At 49.6% G+C, this 16,534-nt stretch overlaps 1 protein-coding gene across 1 annotated transcript; it reads right to left on the reverse strand.

The window, feature by feature from the left end:
• Window positions 1-2,549: 2,549 nt before the first annotated feature.
• LOC137349155 (zinc finger protein 391-like) lies at window positions 2,550-12,042 on the reverse strand. Its single transcript, XM_068014566.1, has 2 exons — window positions 11,786-12,042; window positions 2,550-7,567 (listed from the first exon to the last, which is right to left on the reverse strand). Exon 2 carries the CDS (start codon window positions 7,457-7,459, stop codon window positions 6,758-6,760), a length of 702 nt encoding a protein of 233 aa, XP_067870667.1. The 5' UTR covers window positions 7,460-7,567; window positions 11,786-12,042; the 3' UTR covers window positions 2,550-6,757.
• Between the last annotated feature and the right edge of the window lie 4,492 nt (window positions 12,043-16,534).

Below are 16,534 nucleotides of genomic sequence, written 5' to 3' on the forward strand. Positions count from 1 at the left end.
TGGTCAGCATGGATTTGCGAAGGGAAGATCTTGTTTGACCAACTTCACCGAATATTTTGAAGACGTAACAAGGAAGATAGATGAGGGTAGTGCAGTTGATGTGGTCTACATGGATTTTAGCAAGGCTTTTAACAAGGTTCCACATGGCAGACTGGTTTAAAAAATAAAATCCAGGGATCCAGGGAAATACAGCAAGGTGGATACAAAATTGGCTCAGTGGCAGGAAACAAAGGGTAATTGTTGACGGCTGTTTTAGCGACTGGAGGGCTGTTTCCAATGACATTCCACAGGGCTCAGTACTGGGTCCCCTACATTTTGTGGTGTATATTAATCATTTGGACACAAGTGTCGGGGGCATGATCAAGAAGTTTGCGGACAACACAAAGATTGACTGTGTGGTAGATAACGAGGAGGATAGCTATTGGCTGCAGGAAGATATTGATGGTCTGGTCAGATGGGCAGAAAAGTGTCAAATGGAATTCAACTTGGAGAAGTGTGAGATGATGCATTTGGGGAGGTCAAACAAGGCAAAGGAATACACGATTAATGGGAAAATACTGAGAAATGTAGAGGAAGTAAGGGACCTTGGAATGAATGTCCACAGATCCCTGAAGATAGCAGGATAGGTCGATAAGGTGGTTAAGAAGGCATTTGGAATCCTTTCCTTAGCAGAGGTATAGAATATAAGAGCAGGGAAGTTCTGCTGGAACAGTATAATTCATTGGTAGGCCACAACTTGAGTATTGTGTGCAGTTCTGGTTACCTCATGACAGAAAGGATGTAATTGCACAAGAGAGGGTACAGAGGAGATTTACGAGGATGTTGCCAGGACTGGAAAAATCCAGCTGTGAGGAAAGATTGGATAGGCTGGCGTTGTTCACCTTGGAACAGAGAAGACTGAGGGGAGAACTGATTGAAATGTACAAAATTGTGAGGGCCTGGATAGAGTGGTGGTGAAAGGTCTATTCACCTTAGCAGAGAGGTCAGTGACGAGTGGGCAAAGATTTAAAGTGATTGGTAGAAGAATTAGAGGGGAGATGAGGAAAAATATTTTCTCCCAGAGGGTGGTGATCGTCTGGAACTCACTGCCTGAAAGGCTAGTTGAGGCAGAGATCCTCAACTCATTCAAAAGGAGTCTGGATATGCACCTCAAGTGCCATAAGCTGCAGGGCTACAGGCCAAATGCTGGAAGGTGGGAATAGAATAGGTGGATAATTTTTCGGCCGGCACAGACACAATGGGCCAAGTGGCCTCTTTCTGTGCCTTAAACTTTCAATGATTCTATGATCACTGGGCTTCTGAGGCTGATAGCACAATACTCTGTACATATACACATACATATATACACACAGGGCACTGCCTTTCTCCAAGCCAACACAATAGTTATGATTTTCAGCTCACCTTGCTGTTAAATGCAGCTGCCACTGCACCAATTGATGCAGTGGAACAGGAGCCAGAAGTGTTTATCACTGTTAGGATATACAGCTGTCCATTGGACCTGCTGCATTGTCACAGGGCCATTCCCAAATTTTTGAGCCTGATTTGGGGATGATGCAACAGAAACTCAAACTTGTTACTGTAGAGGTCGTCATCAGCTGTCCCTCGATTCGAGGATGACGTTTACTCAAGGTCGCGAGTTTCTGCCCTGGGTCTTCAGGTCACTGAACAGGCTGATTCTCGACCTGCAGATCTTTGGGCACATGGGGCAGGACGTCCCACCAGGTAGTGGGACCCGGAGTGCAGGATTTACTTCCTCGAGGGACAACACGAGTCTCATTACTTTTCCACTGTCGCTAGCAAGATCTGGTACAATTTTTACATTGCATAATATTTGGACCCTTTGGAGAGGGAAACCACAATTTTAATTAGTTTTCATTAAGATTAGAATGAGATCTGCGCAGCAAACAAGATTATTTTAGTTTAGAATCTTTATAATGTGACTAATTGTTTTAAATTATAAAATCTACCATGAGTCATGATCATGAGTCATGATATTTAAAAACAAGCATTCTATCCATAGAGGCACCTCAATTGTTAAAGTTAATGAGGTTATTTGCCTCTTTTGTGCTGAAGATAAAAAAAATTGTCCAAAAGAAAATTGGGTCGGGAGTATCACATGCTCCTAACAGAATGTATGTGATATTCCTGTCCATTTAAGTTAATGGACAGCAAATTGGACAGGCTGCATAACTGGTATACAATCCTCCCTACCTGGTTTTGCTTTCTGCTTCGTTCAGGTGATTATGTCAGAGCACAAAGTAAGAAAAATGACCCCACTTATGTTCAAGTTTCTGGATTGTCAATGTCTCTGAAATGTTTACTTTTTATTAATTTATATATCTACTGATTTGTTCACATCACTTACCAAGGTACCAGAATGTGCCATCTGGTATGTTTATACATATTGCTTTCCATTAAAGTTGACACATCTTCACAGAACACCTTTTACATGAACAAGCTATAAATAGACAGAAGCAGGACATTGAGAACATGAAGCTCCGTAAAACCAATTATCAGCTGTCAGGTAAGTCTCATGAAATTGTATTCTGAGTACAGAGCAATTTTATTCATTACATATGCAAAATTGTACAAAATTACCATTACTTAACCAGTTTGCTTCAATAACAGTGCTATAATTACAGGATTCATTGTCAAAAAAAGAACAGATTTTTTGTCCTCTGCCACTAATTTTCAGACCTTTTGGTCTTTGGCCACTCTCACCCCTGCATTTGTTACTTGTTTTGTGAAATACTCTCCCTATTAGTGCTCAACTGCTGGATAACTCTGATTACATTTCTATGTGTTTATACATGTCTATAAAGTGTCTGTGTGTCCAGATTTAACTAAATTGTGATTTGTAACCAATAAATGATGTTTCGGGCATGACTTGTATTCTGGTATCTTGGAGATTTGTCAAGAAAGATTTAATTCACTCACTCAGCAGCTTGACAGGAACCAGACTGAGGTTTAATGAACATAAGAAATAGGAGCTGGAGAGGCCATTTGGCCCTTCAACTCTGCTCTGCCATTCACCAAGATCATCTAGAAATACTCAGCAGGTCAGGCAGCGTCTGTGGAGAGAGAAGCCGAGTTAATGTTTCAAGCCTGCGACCTTTCACCAGAACTGGCAAAGGTTAGACATTTTTCAAGTTGACAATCTCTGAGTTCATAACCACTGGAAAGTGAGATTAGTTGGATATCTTTTTTTCAGCTGGCACAGACACAGGCTGAATGGCCTCCTTCTGTGCTGTAAATTTTCTTTGATTCTATTCTGACAGTTGGAGTTTGTTTCTGCTGATATTAATAACCTTATAACTTGGCTGGAGTTTAATATTCTGGATAATGGGGACAGCTAGAAAAGAAGGTCTTGGGTTTAATAGCAAAAAGTGAAGGTGAATCACATCAGCTTTTTTGGCTCCAACTGTTCTGACACTGGAATACATCTGGATCCCAGTCAGTTTGAGGTTGTACAATTAGTGCCTACTCCTCAAAACAAGGAACATTTACAGAGATGTTTGTGTTTGTTTTAGCACCCTACATCTCGAATTTCACTGAGAAAGCATCATCACTGCATGCACTTAAGAAATATATGCCATTCTTGTGGCACGAAAGATCATCAGCTCACATTTGATTCACTAAAACAGTCCCTTTCTGCAGAAGCATGTTTGCAATATTACAACCCACGGAAAGAAACTACATTTGAGGTATGTTCTTTGCAAAAGGATCTTGAGGAAGGTAGACCAATTGCATTCGGTCCCAAAAGTTTATCACCCACTCAAGTGAACTATTCAAACATTGAGCGTGAAACATTAGCTTTACTATTTCAGTATCACCAGATTTTGTACATACCTATTTGGCAAACGCTTTGTTGTTAAGATTGATTACAAGCCATTGGCAACGTTTTTGCAAAAAAGCACTCACCTTGCACCACCTCGACTACAAAGGGGTATGACTGCAAGATTCGATATAAACCTGGAAACCTCATAGTTACGTCTGACACATTGAGCAGACTATCCAATCCCAAGAAACGAGAAGACATTCTGCTCGATGTGCAAGTAGACGAAACCAATGTGGAGCTGGAAGAATATCGATCGAATGCGATTTGGACAGAAAAAAAAACATGAAGCGTTCCCAGAGGAGACTTCTAAAGATCCCGTCTTAAAGGAATTATGGCAACTCATCATCAGTGGTTGGCCAGCAACAATGCAAGAGGTTCCTGCAGATCGCAGAACATTTTTGACAAATTAGGACTATCCAGTGGCATTTTGTAAGAGGAAGATAAGTGTTGATTTTGAAAACATTTTGTCAAGATAACCTTACACAATTACATCACGGTCACAATGGCATTGAAGAGTCAAAACGACTTGCACACAAGAGTTTATTGGCCAGGAATCAACAGTGACAGACCGAGCAGTGAGGATGTGCGATGCATGTGAAGAGCATCAACCGAGCCAACACAGAGAGCCACTTCATCCACATGATGTTCTGTCACATCCAGGGTCACGAATAACCACTGACCTGTTTACTGTTCAAGGTGAGGATTTTCTATTGATTATCCGACTACTTCTCCAAGTTCCCCATCATTCGCCAATTGCGGGATACATAAAACACATCAGTAGCAAACACGATGAGTGCAAGTTTTAGTCTTTTTGGTTCCCCGGAGGAGACAGTGTCATATAACGGCCCTCAGTGCACCAGTAAGCCATTTCAAGACATGTGCGCAAAGTGGGCTGTAAATCACATTACGTCATCCCCACATTACCCGAGCTCGAACACTCTGGCAGAAAGGATGGTGCGGGGAGTAAAGTCACTAACTCTGAAATCAGGATAACCATATTGCACCTATGAGCAACACCATTAGACACAGAATTACCATCCCAGCAGAGATCATGTTTGAAAAATAAATAAGATCGACTCTTCAGAACCATCACTGACCAGATCATTGTCAATCCAAGACAAATTGGTGGCGAGGCAAGAAAAAAAATGAAAGTCACACATGATGAGCAAGGAGGTCTGGATTTACCTTCTCTACAGATTGAACAATAGGTCAGAGTGACCCACCCACAAGAGAAGACATGGTATCCTGCGCAAGGGTCCAAGATCTGTAACGAGCCACCGTCATAGCAGATAACTACCCTGAATGGAGCAACATTGAGAAGAAATAGATGTCAGCTGGGAGTTATCCAACAGCATCATGTCTGAAACTCCTGTAGCATCAAGAACACATTCACATTCAAGTCCTAAGAAGGAAGATCAGAAAAATGACATGTACAACACTCAAGTACAAGATAATTGTGAATCAATCCGATGAGTCAAGAGTTGACAATTCCAGATCTCAGCAGTTTCAGAGTTACAAGATCGAGTCAGCAGACCACCTGTATATTTCAGAGACTCTTGACGATGACTGAATACATGTGTAAACTGTTCACAATTATCTTATTTCATGATGTGCATCGCATATAATTTATGAAATTTTCATTTAAAGGTATTGTGATATTGTTTTAATGGCTAATGTACTAGTTAACATATTGTTGAATATGCAAATAGTTTGGTATACATCACAGGAAGTGATGCAAGCCAATATATATCGCAGTTGGAGCAGTGTTAGTCAATAGTCAGCATATGTATCTTAGTCCTCCCCTGTAAGTCTGTTCATAAAGAACCCTTCATTCAACTCACCATTCATCATCAGAGTGTTTGGTACATTTGTGTTGAGGACACAATAACACAACAGGCAGGTGAGAAATAGGAGGGGACCAAGGATAGATCCTTGGAGGACACCAGAGGTAACTGTGCAGGAGTGAGGAGAAGCCATTGCAAGCAATACTTATAACTGTGATTAGATAAGAATGGAACCAAGAGGATGCCGTCCCACCCAGCTGGACAACAGTGGAGAGGTGCTGGAGGAGGATGGTGTGGTCAAACCGTGTCAGAAACTGCAGACAGGTTGAGAAGGATGAGGAGGGATAGTTTACCTTTGTCTCAGTTACATAGGCTGCAAGAGCGGTTTCCGTACTGTGGTAGGGGTGGAAACCTGATTGGACAGATTCAAACATGGAGTTCTGGGAAAGTCGGACACGGATTTGGAGGAAGACAACACCTACAAAGTGACTTTGGAGAGGAAAGGGAGATTGGAGAAGGTGGTAGTTTGCAAGCATGGTGGGGTCAAAGAGTTGTTTTTTGAGGAGGCAGAGTTAAAGGAGAGAGGGACAGTACCTGAAGAGAGAGAATTGTGAACAATATCAGCTAACATGGAGAAGTTGACTGGACAGCAGTTTAGTGGGAATCGGGTCGAGGGAACAGGGGGTGGGTCTCATGGACAAGATGAGCTCAGAGACGGTATGATGGAGATAGGAGAGAAACTAGAGAAAAATGTGGGTTCAGGGCTCGGACAAGGAGGAGGTTTGTGATGCAGTTTGACCTGGGGGGAGGGGGGAGAGAGTGGAAGGGAGGGAAGCAGCAGAGGCAGCTGATTGGATGATCTCAAACTTAGTGACAAAGAAGACCATGAGCTCCTCGCGCTGGTGAAGACACAGGCGACAGGGGAGAGGGGGAACAATTCAAAAGGAACTAAATTGTGTTTGAGATATTAAAAAGATTCAACACACTGTGTGTTCAACACAAAACTGATTTATCTGACTTTTGGACTGAATTTTAACTCCTATAACTGGGCTGGAGTTTATCATCAGCAGAAACAGACCCCAAGGAACAGGGTTTAGTCCTGGATGTGATTAACAGCAGAATCCAACCACTGAAGTCACTTGTGAACTCGCTGGTGTGTCAGCAGGGTGGATGACTGAGTGAATCCCTTCCCACACACGGGACAGGCGAAAGGCCTCTCCCCAGTGTGAACTTGCCGGTGCATGAGCAGGTTGGATGAATCAGCAAATCCCTTCCCACACACAGAGCAGGTGAACGGCCTCTCCTTGGTGTGAGTACGCTGGTGTTTCACCAGGGCGGATGACTGAGTGAATCCTTTTCCACACACGGGGCAGGGGAATGGCCTTTCCCCAGTGTGAACTCGCTGGTGTTTCAGCAGGTTGGATGAATCAGCAAATCTCTTCCCACACCTGGAGCAGTTGAACAGCATCTCCCTGGTGTGAGCGCGCTGGTGTGTCAGCAAGTTGGTTGAATTAGTAAATCCCTTTCCACACTCAGAGCAAGTGAATGGCCTCTCCTCAGTGTGAAGTCGCTGATGTGTTAACAGGTTGTTTGACTGAGTGAATCCCTTCCCACACACAGAGCAGGTGAACGGTCTCTCCCCAGTGTGACTGCGCTGATGAGTTTTCAGCTGAAATGGGTAATTGAATCCCTTCCCACAGTCCCCACATTTCCACGGTTTCTCCCCAGTGTGAATGCGCTTGTGTTTCGACAGGCCAGATGATCGGCTGAAACCTCGTCCACACACAGAACACGTGTACACTTTCTCCCCACTGTGATCGCTGCTTTTTCCTTCCATGTTCAAAATCCGATGGTATTCAGGTTACGATAAACTGTGCAACGCCATCAGATCCTGATGTGATGTTTCTTTGAGTTTTCTGACTGCAAATTCACTCCTTCTAATAAACTGTGATGTCGATTTAGAACAGAAAAAAAATGGAGTGTGAGAGCAAGCATAAGAACACAAAGCAGGTCACGAATCTGGTAGGTTGTGGGGCCACCCAGTCAGGGCCGAGATAAGCCTCTGGCCTCTATGAGTGGGGTCAGTAAGAGCGAGGGGGGGGGGGGGAGGGGAGAGACAGCTGGGGGGGGGGAGGGGAGAGACAGCTGGGGGGGGGAGGGGAGAGACAGCTGGGGGGGGGGAGGGGAGAGACAGCTGGGGGGGGGGGAGGGGAGAGACAGCTGGGGGGGGGGAGGGGAGAGACAGCTGGGGGGGGGAAGGGGAGAGACAGCTGGGGGGGGGAAGGGGAGAGACAGCTGGGGGGGGGAGGGGAGAGACAGCTGGGGGGGGGAGGGGAGAGACAGCTGGGGGGGGGAGGGGAGAGACAGCTGGGGGGGGGAGGGGAGAGACAGCTGGGGGGGGGAGGGGAGAGACAGCTGGGGGGGGGAGGGGAGAGACAGCTGGGGGGGGGAGGGGAGAGACAGCTGGGGGGGGGAGGGGAGAGACAGCTGGGGGGGGGAGGGGAGAGACAGCTGCGGGGGGGAGGGGAGAGACAGCTGGGGGGGGAGGGGAGAGACAGCTGGGGGGGAGGGGAGAGACAGCTGGGGGGGGGAGGGGAGAGACAGCTGGGGGGGGAGGGGAGAGACAGCTGGGGGGGGGGAGGGGAGAGACAGCTGGGGGGGGGGAGGGGAGAGACAGCTGGGGGGGGGGAGGGGAGAGACAGCTGGGGGGGGGAGGGGAGAGACAGCTGGGGGGGGGAGGGGAGAGACAGCTGGGGGGGGGGAGGGGAGAGACAGCTGGGGGGGGGGAGGGGAGAGACAGCTGGGGGGGGGAGGGGAGAGACAGCTGGGGGGGGAGGGGAGAGACAGCTGGGGGGGGGGAGGGGAGAGACAGCTGGGGGGGGGAGGGGAGAGACAGCTGGGGGGGGGAGGGGAGAGACAGCTGGGGGGGGAGGGGAGAGACAGCTGGGGGGGGGAGGGGAGAGACAGCTGGGGGGGGAGGAGAGAGACAGCTGGGGGGGGGAGGGGAGAGACAGCTGGGGGGGGGAGGGGAGAGACAGCTGGGGGGGGGAGGGGAGAGACAGCTGGGGGGGGGAGGGGAGAGACAGCTGGGGGGGGGGAGGGGAGAGACAGCTGGGGGGGGAGGGGAGAGACAGCTGCGGGGGGGAGGGGAGAGACAGCTGGGGGGGGGGAGGGGAGAGACAGCTGGGGGGGGGAGGGGAGAGACAGCTGGGGGGGGGGAGGGGAGAGACAGCTGGGGGGGGGAGGGGAGAGACAGCTGGGGGGGGGAGGGGAGAGACAGCTGGGGGGGGGAGGGGAGAGACAGCTGGGGGGGGGGAGGGGAGAGACAGCTGGGGGGGGAGGAGAGAGACAGCTGGGGGGGGAGGAGAGAGACAGCTGGGGGGGGGAGGGGAGAGACAGCTGGGGGGGGGAGGGGAGAGACAGCTGGGGGGGGGAGGGGAGAGACAGCTGGGGGGGGGAGGGGAGAGACAGCTGGGGGGGGGAGGGGAGAGACAGCTGGGGGGGGGGAGGGGAGAGACAGCTGGGGGGGGGGAGGGGAGAGACAGCTGGGGGGGGGGAGGGGAGAGACAGCTGGGGGGGGGGAGGGGAGAGACAGCTGGGGGGGGGGAGGGGAGAGACAGCTGGGGGGGGGGAGGGGAGAGACAGCTGGGGGGGGGAGGGGAGAGACAGCTGGGGGGGGGAGGGGAGAGACAGCTGGGGGGGGGAGGGGAGAGACAGCTGGGGGGGGGAGGGGAGAGACAGCTGGGGGGGGGGAGGGGAGAGACAGCTGGGGGGGGGGAGGGGAGAGACAGCTGGGGGGGGGGAGGGGAGAGACAGCTGGGGGGGGGGAGGGGAGAGACAGCTGGGGGGGGGGAGTGGAGAGACAGCTGGGGGGGGGGAGGGGAGAGACAGCTGGGGGGGGGGAGGGGAGAAACAGCTGGGGGGGGGGAGGGGAGAAACAGCTGGGGGGGGGGGGAGGGGAGAGACAGCTGGGGGGGGGAGGGGAGAGACAGCTGGGGGGGGAGGGGAGAGACAGCTGGTGGGGGGGAGTGGAGAGACAGCTGGGGGGGGGGGGAGGGGAGAGACAGCTGGGGGGGGGAGGGGAGAGACAGCTGGGGGGGGGGAGGGGAGAGACAGCTGGGGGGGGAGGGGAGAGACAGCTGGGGGGGGAGGGGAGAGACAGCTGGGGGGGGAGGAGGAGGGGAGAGACAGCTGGGGGGGGAGGAGGAGGGGAGAGACAGCGGGGGGGGGGGGGGGGGGAGGAGGGGAGAGACAGCCGGGGTGGGGGGGGGAGGAGGAGGGGAGAGACAGCCGGGGGGGGGGGGGAGGAGGAGGGGAGAGACAGCGGGGGGGAGGGAGGAGGAGGGGAGAGACAGCGGGCGGGGGGAGGAGGAGGGGAGAGACAGCGGAGAGGGTGGGGGGGGGGGGATAGACAGTGACATCCAGTACTCAATGAAAAGAATTGTCCTCCATTTAAATATTGGGAAGTCTGGAGACATTGTCTTTGGTCCCTGCTGCAAACTCTACTCCCCAGCCACCGACTCCACCCTTGTAAATGTCTGAGGCTGAACCAGACTGTTCATGACCTTGGTGATTGAACCCCGAGCTATGCTTCTGACGATATATTCGCACCATCACCAAAACCACACAGGCTCCCGGTTAAGCAGCACCTCAATTTTAAAATCCTCATCCTTGCTTTCAAATCCCTCCATTCCCTCACCCCTCACTATCTCTATAATCTCCTCCAGCCCTACAACCCTCCGAGAGATCAGGGCTCATCTAATTCTGGTCTCCTGAGCATCCTCGATTTTCATTGCTCCACCACTGGTGGCCGTGACTTCAGCTGTCAAAGCCATAAGCTCTGGAAGTCCCTCCCTAAACCTCTCCACCTCGCTTTCTTCTTTAAGACACTGCTTAAAACCTACCTCTTTGATCAAGCCTTTGGTCATCTGCCTTAATATATCTTTATGTGAAACGGCTTGGAATGTTTCATTACATTAAATGCGCTATATAAATACAAGTTGTTGTTAACTTGGACATATATCACCGTTCCTTCATCATCACTGGGTGAAAATCCTGTAACTCCTTCCCTAACACCATTGTGGGAGCACCTTCACCACACGGACTGCATCACCTAAAATCATAGCATGGTTACAGTACAGACTTAGACAATTCGGCCCTTCACATCCATGCAGGATCTCTGTAAGAGCCACTCAGCGAGTCCCACTCCCCAACCTTTTCCTCATAGCCCTGCAAATCTCTTCTTTTCAGATAATTACCCAAATCCCCTTTTGAAAGCCATGACAGAACCTGCCTCAACCACATTCCTATAAAACCCCGGGTAATGCAGGCTTCACAAACACTGAGTGCAGCCTCTACCACACACTCATGCAGCAACTTCCAGATCCTAACCACTCACTGCTGGTGTCCAGGGTCCTGTAAAAGGAGTTAACAAAAGCCACCACTGTCAGTCCAGGACACAAATTCAGAAAAGACAAACATTTCTCCTGGTTTGGGTTTGCTGTGTGTAAATCAGACCCGAATATAAAACAGTGAACGTTATCCCCCCCAGACCCGAATATAAAAGAGTGAACAATATCCCACACCCAAATATAAAACAGTGAACATAATCCCCTCCCAGACTGAATATAAAACAGTGAACATTATCCCCCTCCCCACACCCGAATATAAAACAGTGAACATGATTCTTTGGGGAACCACTGAGTGGAGGAAATGTCTCACACTGGACGTTGCTGGGCCTGACTGCACTCAAAGGTATTCGAGGGTTAAACCCAGCAGCTTCTCCTCCACCTCCAGTTCAAACTAATGCGACACAAAAGATCTACACAGGTGAATTCGTTAGTTAGTGATACAGCACCGAAACAGGCCCTTCGGCCCACCGAGTCTGTGCCCACCATCGACCACCCATTTATACACTAATTCCATATTCCCACCTGTCCCTATATTTCCCTACCACCTACCTATACTAGGGACAATTTATAATGGCCAATTTACCTATCAACCTGCAAGTCTTTTGGCATGGGGGAGGAAACCGGAGCACCCGGAGGAAAACCATGCAGGCACAGGGAGAACTTGCAAACTCCACACAGGCAGTACCCAGAATTGGGCCCGGGTCTCTGGAGCTGTGAGGCTGTGGTGCTAACGACTGCGCCATTGGACCAACCTCAACATCCAACACCTCCCTAATAGAAACTGGTTCTTAATTGGTCCGTCTGTGTTTCTCGACTCAGTTCTGTGAGCAAGGCCTGGAATAAAACAAAAAGCCAAATACGGTGTATGCTGGAGATCTGAAATAAAAGGAAAAAATCCTCTGCATACTCAGCAGATCAGGCAGCGTCTGTGGAGAGAGAAACAGAGTTAACGTTTCAGGTGCATCGAGCCGCTAGAGCTGAGAACTCAGAGTGGGAGAAGGAGGAAGAATGAGGAGAGACAACATAGTCCAACACTCACAGCAACCTCCAATCCACCTACATTACCGGGATAGGGAGACAGAGTTTAGAAACACTCAGCAACACGACTCCAGTAAAACATCCCAGGAGGAAAAGGGGGAGCAGTGTGTGTACCTGCCCTGATATCCCCCTCCCCAGGCCTGTCAGTCAAACCCCCCAACTCCTCCCAGTCCACAGCTCAGCCTATCAGCTTGCAGCTTCCTGCACCTCGAGCCAGCCCTGCCCAGGTGTGGCCCAGTCCAAGGTGAGTCTTTGTGGAACCAGGGAGGGGGGACCTCCTGCCCTGTGCTGTGTCCCAAATGGTTCCTCCCTCCCCTCCCCCAGGCCCCTTTATAACTGAGCTCAGTTTCCTTTAAAGTTTTCTCCTTTGATGTTACACTTTATTAATCTTTAATTCCTCCAAAAGAGCTGGAAATCTGGCGGCCGTTAACCCCGGGCCTGTCACCGGGAGAAGCCCCGCAGCTGCCGCCCCGCTCACCTGCGCATGCTCTAAACGCTGTTTCAGCACAGCGCTTGCGCACTTACAGCTCCTGCCCGCAGCCTCTCACGTGACCGCTCTCAATGTCCGGGTGATTGACGGAAGTTCGCGACCAATGACGAAAGGGGGCGGGACTGGAGCGCAGGGCGGCTCTCGCTCCGATTGCTTGGAGGCCCAACCGGCGAGTCGGTCATCCAGTCCCGCCCCCGCTCTTCCCATTGGTCCGAAGCTGACGTCAATCAGCCAGGCGTGAGCTGAGCGTGCGCGGCCGGCAGGGTCTGAGGCAGAGAGCGCGGTTCCAGCAGGTGAGAGGGAGGCGGGTTAATAAAGCCCGGGGCTCGCAGGCTGCAGACACACCGAGTGCGGAGTCAGGAGACAATCTAAACAGGGAGATCACAACAAACAACAAGATCAACCCCCAGCCGCGGCTTCCACCGCTTCCTCCGGCCCCAATCTCAACAAAGAGCAGAGACTATCCCAAAATCCAGCAGAGGCAGGGAGCGTCTCTAAATGGAGGAGAACTGGAGACTGGTCAGGGAGCGTCTCTAAATGGAGGAGAAATGGAGACTGGTCAGGGAGCGTCTCTAAATGGAGGAGAGCTGGAGACTGGTCAGGGAGCGTCTCTAAATGGAGGAGAGCTGGAGACTGGTCAGGGAGCGTCTCTAAATGGAGGAGAGCTGGAGACTGGTCAGGGAGCGTCTCTAAATGGAGGAGAGCTGGAGACTGGTCAAGGAGCGTCTGCCACTGAAGGAGAAGGGGACTGGGTGGGTGGTGGGTAGGGAAGTTTGAAAAACATACAGTGTGAGCTGTAAGCCCATTTAATAACCTCCAGGTGCTACGTTTGCAGCTGTGGGGTTTTCTCCAGGTAACAGGCCCAGGTTAATGGTCACCAGCTTTCCAGCTGTTTTGGAGGAACTGAGGATTCATAAACGGTAACATCAAAGCCCAAAACTTTAAAGGAAGCTTAGCTCAGTCATGAAGATTTCCCTTGGACTTTGCCACAGCTGGGCAGGGCTGACTCAAGGTGTGAGAAGATTCAAGCTGCGAGGTTGAGTTGTGGACTAGGAGGTGTGGGGTGGCTTGAGTAAAAGGAATGGAGATATCAGGGCAGGCATAGACACTGCTCCCCCTTTTCCTCCTGGGGTCGTGTTGGTGAGTGTTTCTAAACTCCGCCTCACTATCCTGGTAATGTAGATGGATTGTAGGTTGCTGTGAGTATTGGACTATATTGCATCTCCTCAGGTCAATGTGCAGCATGCGTGGCCATAGTGGGCCAGGAAGCAGGCGGAGAGAATGTTGTGAATTTCTATCCTGAACTGACAGTGATGACTTTTGTAAACTCCCTTTAGAGGGTATTAGAAAGGAAGGATTTGCAGACGGGAAATATCACATCACGATCTGATGGAGTTACTGGATTCAGCAGGACCTGAATATCACCAGGCTTTGAATGTGGAAGGAGAAATGTTTGTCAGTTCTGTCTGTGGGAAAAGCTTTCAAACATCACTGTGACTGGAAAATCACCGAGACACACACACCCGAGTGAGAGTGTTTCAGTGCACTGACTGTGGAAAGAGCTTTAAGCAGTTACACAGCCTGACAAAAACATCACATTATTCACAGCAGAGAGAAAGCGTACACATGTTCTGTGTGTAGATGAAGCTTCAACTGAAGATCTAACCTGGATCTGATTTGCTCCAAATTAAATTTCATGTTTAATCCCACAGTTGGGATCATGTGTCTATGAAGGGGTGGTTGTTGTCTTGTCCAGACCACCCTGAATACCTTTGCTCCATAAATGTCAGGAATAGAAGGTCCTGGGATTTATTTCTTTTTATTTATTTATAGGGCCTGAAACAGGCCCTTTGGCCCACCAAGTCTGTGCCGACCATCAACCACCCATTTATACTAATCCTACACTAATCCCATATTCCTACCACATCCCCACCATCCCTATATTCCCCTACCACCTACCTATACTAGGGGCAATTTATAATGGCCAATTTACCGATCAACCTGCAAGTCTTTGGCTGTGGGAGGAAACCGGAGCACCTGGCAAAAACGCACGCGGTCACAGGGAGAACTTGCAAACTCCGCAAAGGCAGTACCCAGAATTAAACCCAGGTCGCTGGAGCTGTGAGGCTGTGGTGCGAACCACTGCGCCACTGTGCAAGGAGTCTCAGTGATCCTGTAAATTAGAGGAACACTTGAGTGGAAGCAAGCCATTCAGCCCCTCGAGCCTGTTCTGTCATTCTATTACATCATGACTGACCTGTATCTCAGCTACATTTACCCAGTCTGGTTCCATATCCATTAATAACCTTACCCAATAAAAATCAATCAATCTCAAGCTTTAACATTCACTCTGTCTGTCTGTCTCTCATTTTCAGTCACTCACTCTCTGTCTATTTGTGCTTATCGCTCACCCTCTGCCTGTCTCACACACTTGAACTCTCACTTACTCTGCCAGTCTCTCTGACTTTCATTCTCTCTGTCTATCTGTCCCTCTCTCTCTTTCTCTCTGTCTATCTCGCTCAGTCTCATTTTCTATTCCACTGACATTGATTCTCCCCCTCAGACACAGAGTAGCTGCCACTCCAAGGTCAACACAACACCCAAAATGAACCCAGGACTGTGACCTCATACAGAACACAATTGGACCAATGTTCCCAGTCATTTCCAATCAGGGTCCATGAAGCTGACGGTGGATAAGAACAACATTAACCAGAGTGGAAGGAAATCGGACTCATCCTGGTGTGAGTCAGCTGCTGATTTAAAGCCCCACTGATCTTCCATTTGTCTGATATCACCGTCTCCTTACTGTGAATATTTGGAAAAGGCTGACTTGAGTGCAGCAGAAATGCTGATTTATCAGGAAATGTACAAAATTGCCATAATATAAATCCCAATTTAAATTTAAACATGTGAATAAAATGCTTTGAACTAATTTCCAACAGGTGTAGCTGTGGGTTTATAATGTTGGCTCATTCAGAGAGTCTCATCGACCTAAAGGCTCCTGTTAAATACATTTCCTGAGTGGATTAACATTTAAAACCAGGTTTGCAGGTGTGATCTTCTATTCATACATGGAAGGTGAGAGAGATGCTGTGGGAAACACACTAAGTCCAGGAGCTGAAAGTGATGAACAGACTGGGTTTTGCCAGGGCTTGAAAGTTGCAGCTATGAGGAAAGATTGGATCAGCGAGGGTTGTTTTCCTTAGAACTGAGGAGGCTGACGGGTGACTTAATTGAGGTGTGCAAAGTTATGAGGGACCTAGATAAAGTAGACAGGAAGGACCTGTTTCCCCTAGCAGAGAGGTCAATTACCAGGGGGCACAGATTTAAGGTGATGGGTAGAAAGATTAGAGGGGACGTGAGGGAAAACGTTTTCACCCAGAGGACGGTGGGTGTCTGGAATTCACTGCCAGGAATGGTGGTGGAGGCAGAAACCCTCAACCGTTTTAAAAGGTACCTGAAGTGCTGTAACCTGCAAGGCTTCAGACCAGGTGCTGGAAGGTGGGATGAGATTGGGTGGTTAGTTTTTTTGGCCGGCGAAGACACAATGGGCTGAATGGCCTCCTTCTGTGCTGTAATTTTTCTAGGGTTCTATGTTTCTATTTAGTGATCCTGGGCATGTTACTGATACCTTCCCTGGACACCAAGGCTAGGAGAGGCACTCTGGAAGGGATGGGGAGCTGGGACTTGTCCATGAGAGTAACTGAAGGGCTAGGAACTGAAATAACCTAGAGTTAGAAAGGAGAAAATCCACAAAAATTGAACAGTTGGTAACAGGACATCAATCAGTCTTTTACATAGAAACATAGTAAATAGGAGCAGGAGTAGGCCATTCGGCCCTTCGAGCCTGCTCCGCCATTCATTATGATCATGGCTGATCATCCAACTCAGTAACCTGTTCCCACTTTCCCCCCCATATCCTTTGATCCCTTTCGCCCCAAGAGCTATATCTAACTCCTTCTTGAAAACATAC

This window comes from Heterodontus francisci, chromosome 34 (genome assembly GCF_036365525.1).
Source record: "Heterodontus francisci isolate sHetFra1 chromosome 34, sHetFra1.hap1, whole genome shotgun sequence".
Classification (NCBI taxonomy): Eukaryota; Metazoa; Chordata; class Chondrichthyes; order Heterodontiformes; family Heterodontidae; genus Heterodontus; species Heterodontus francisci.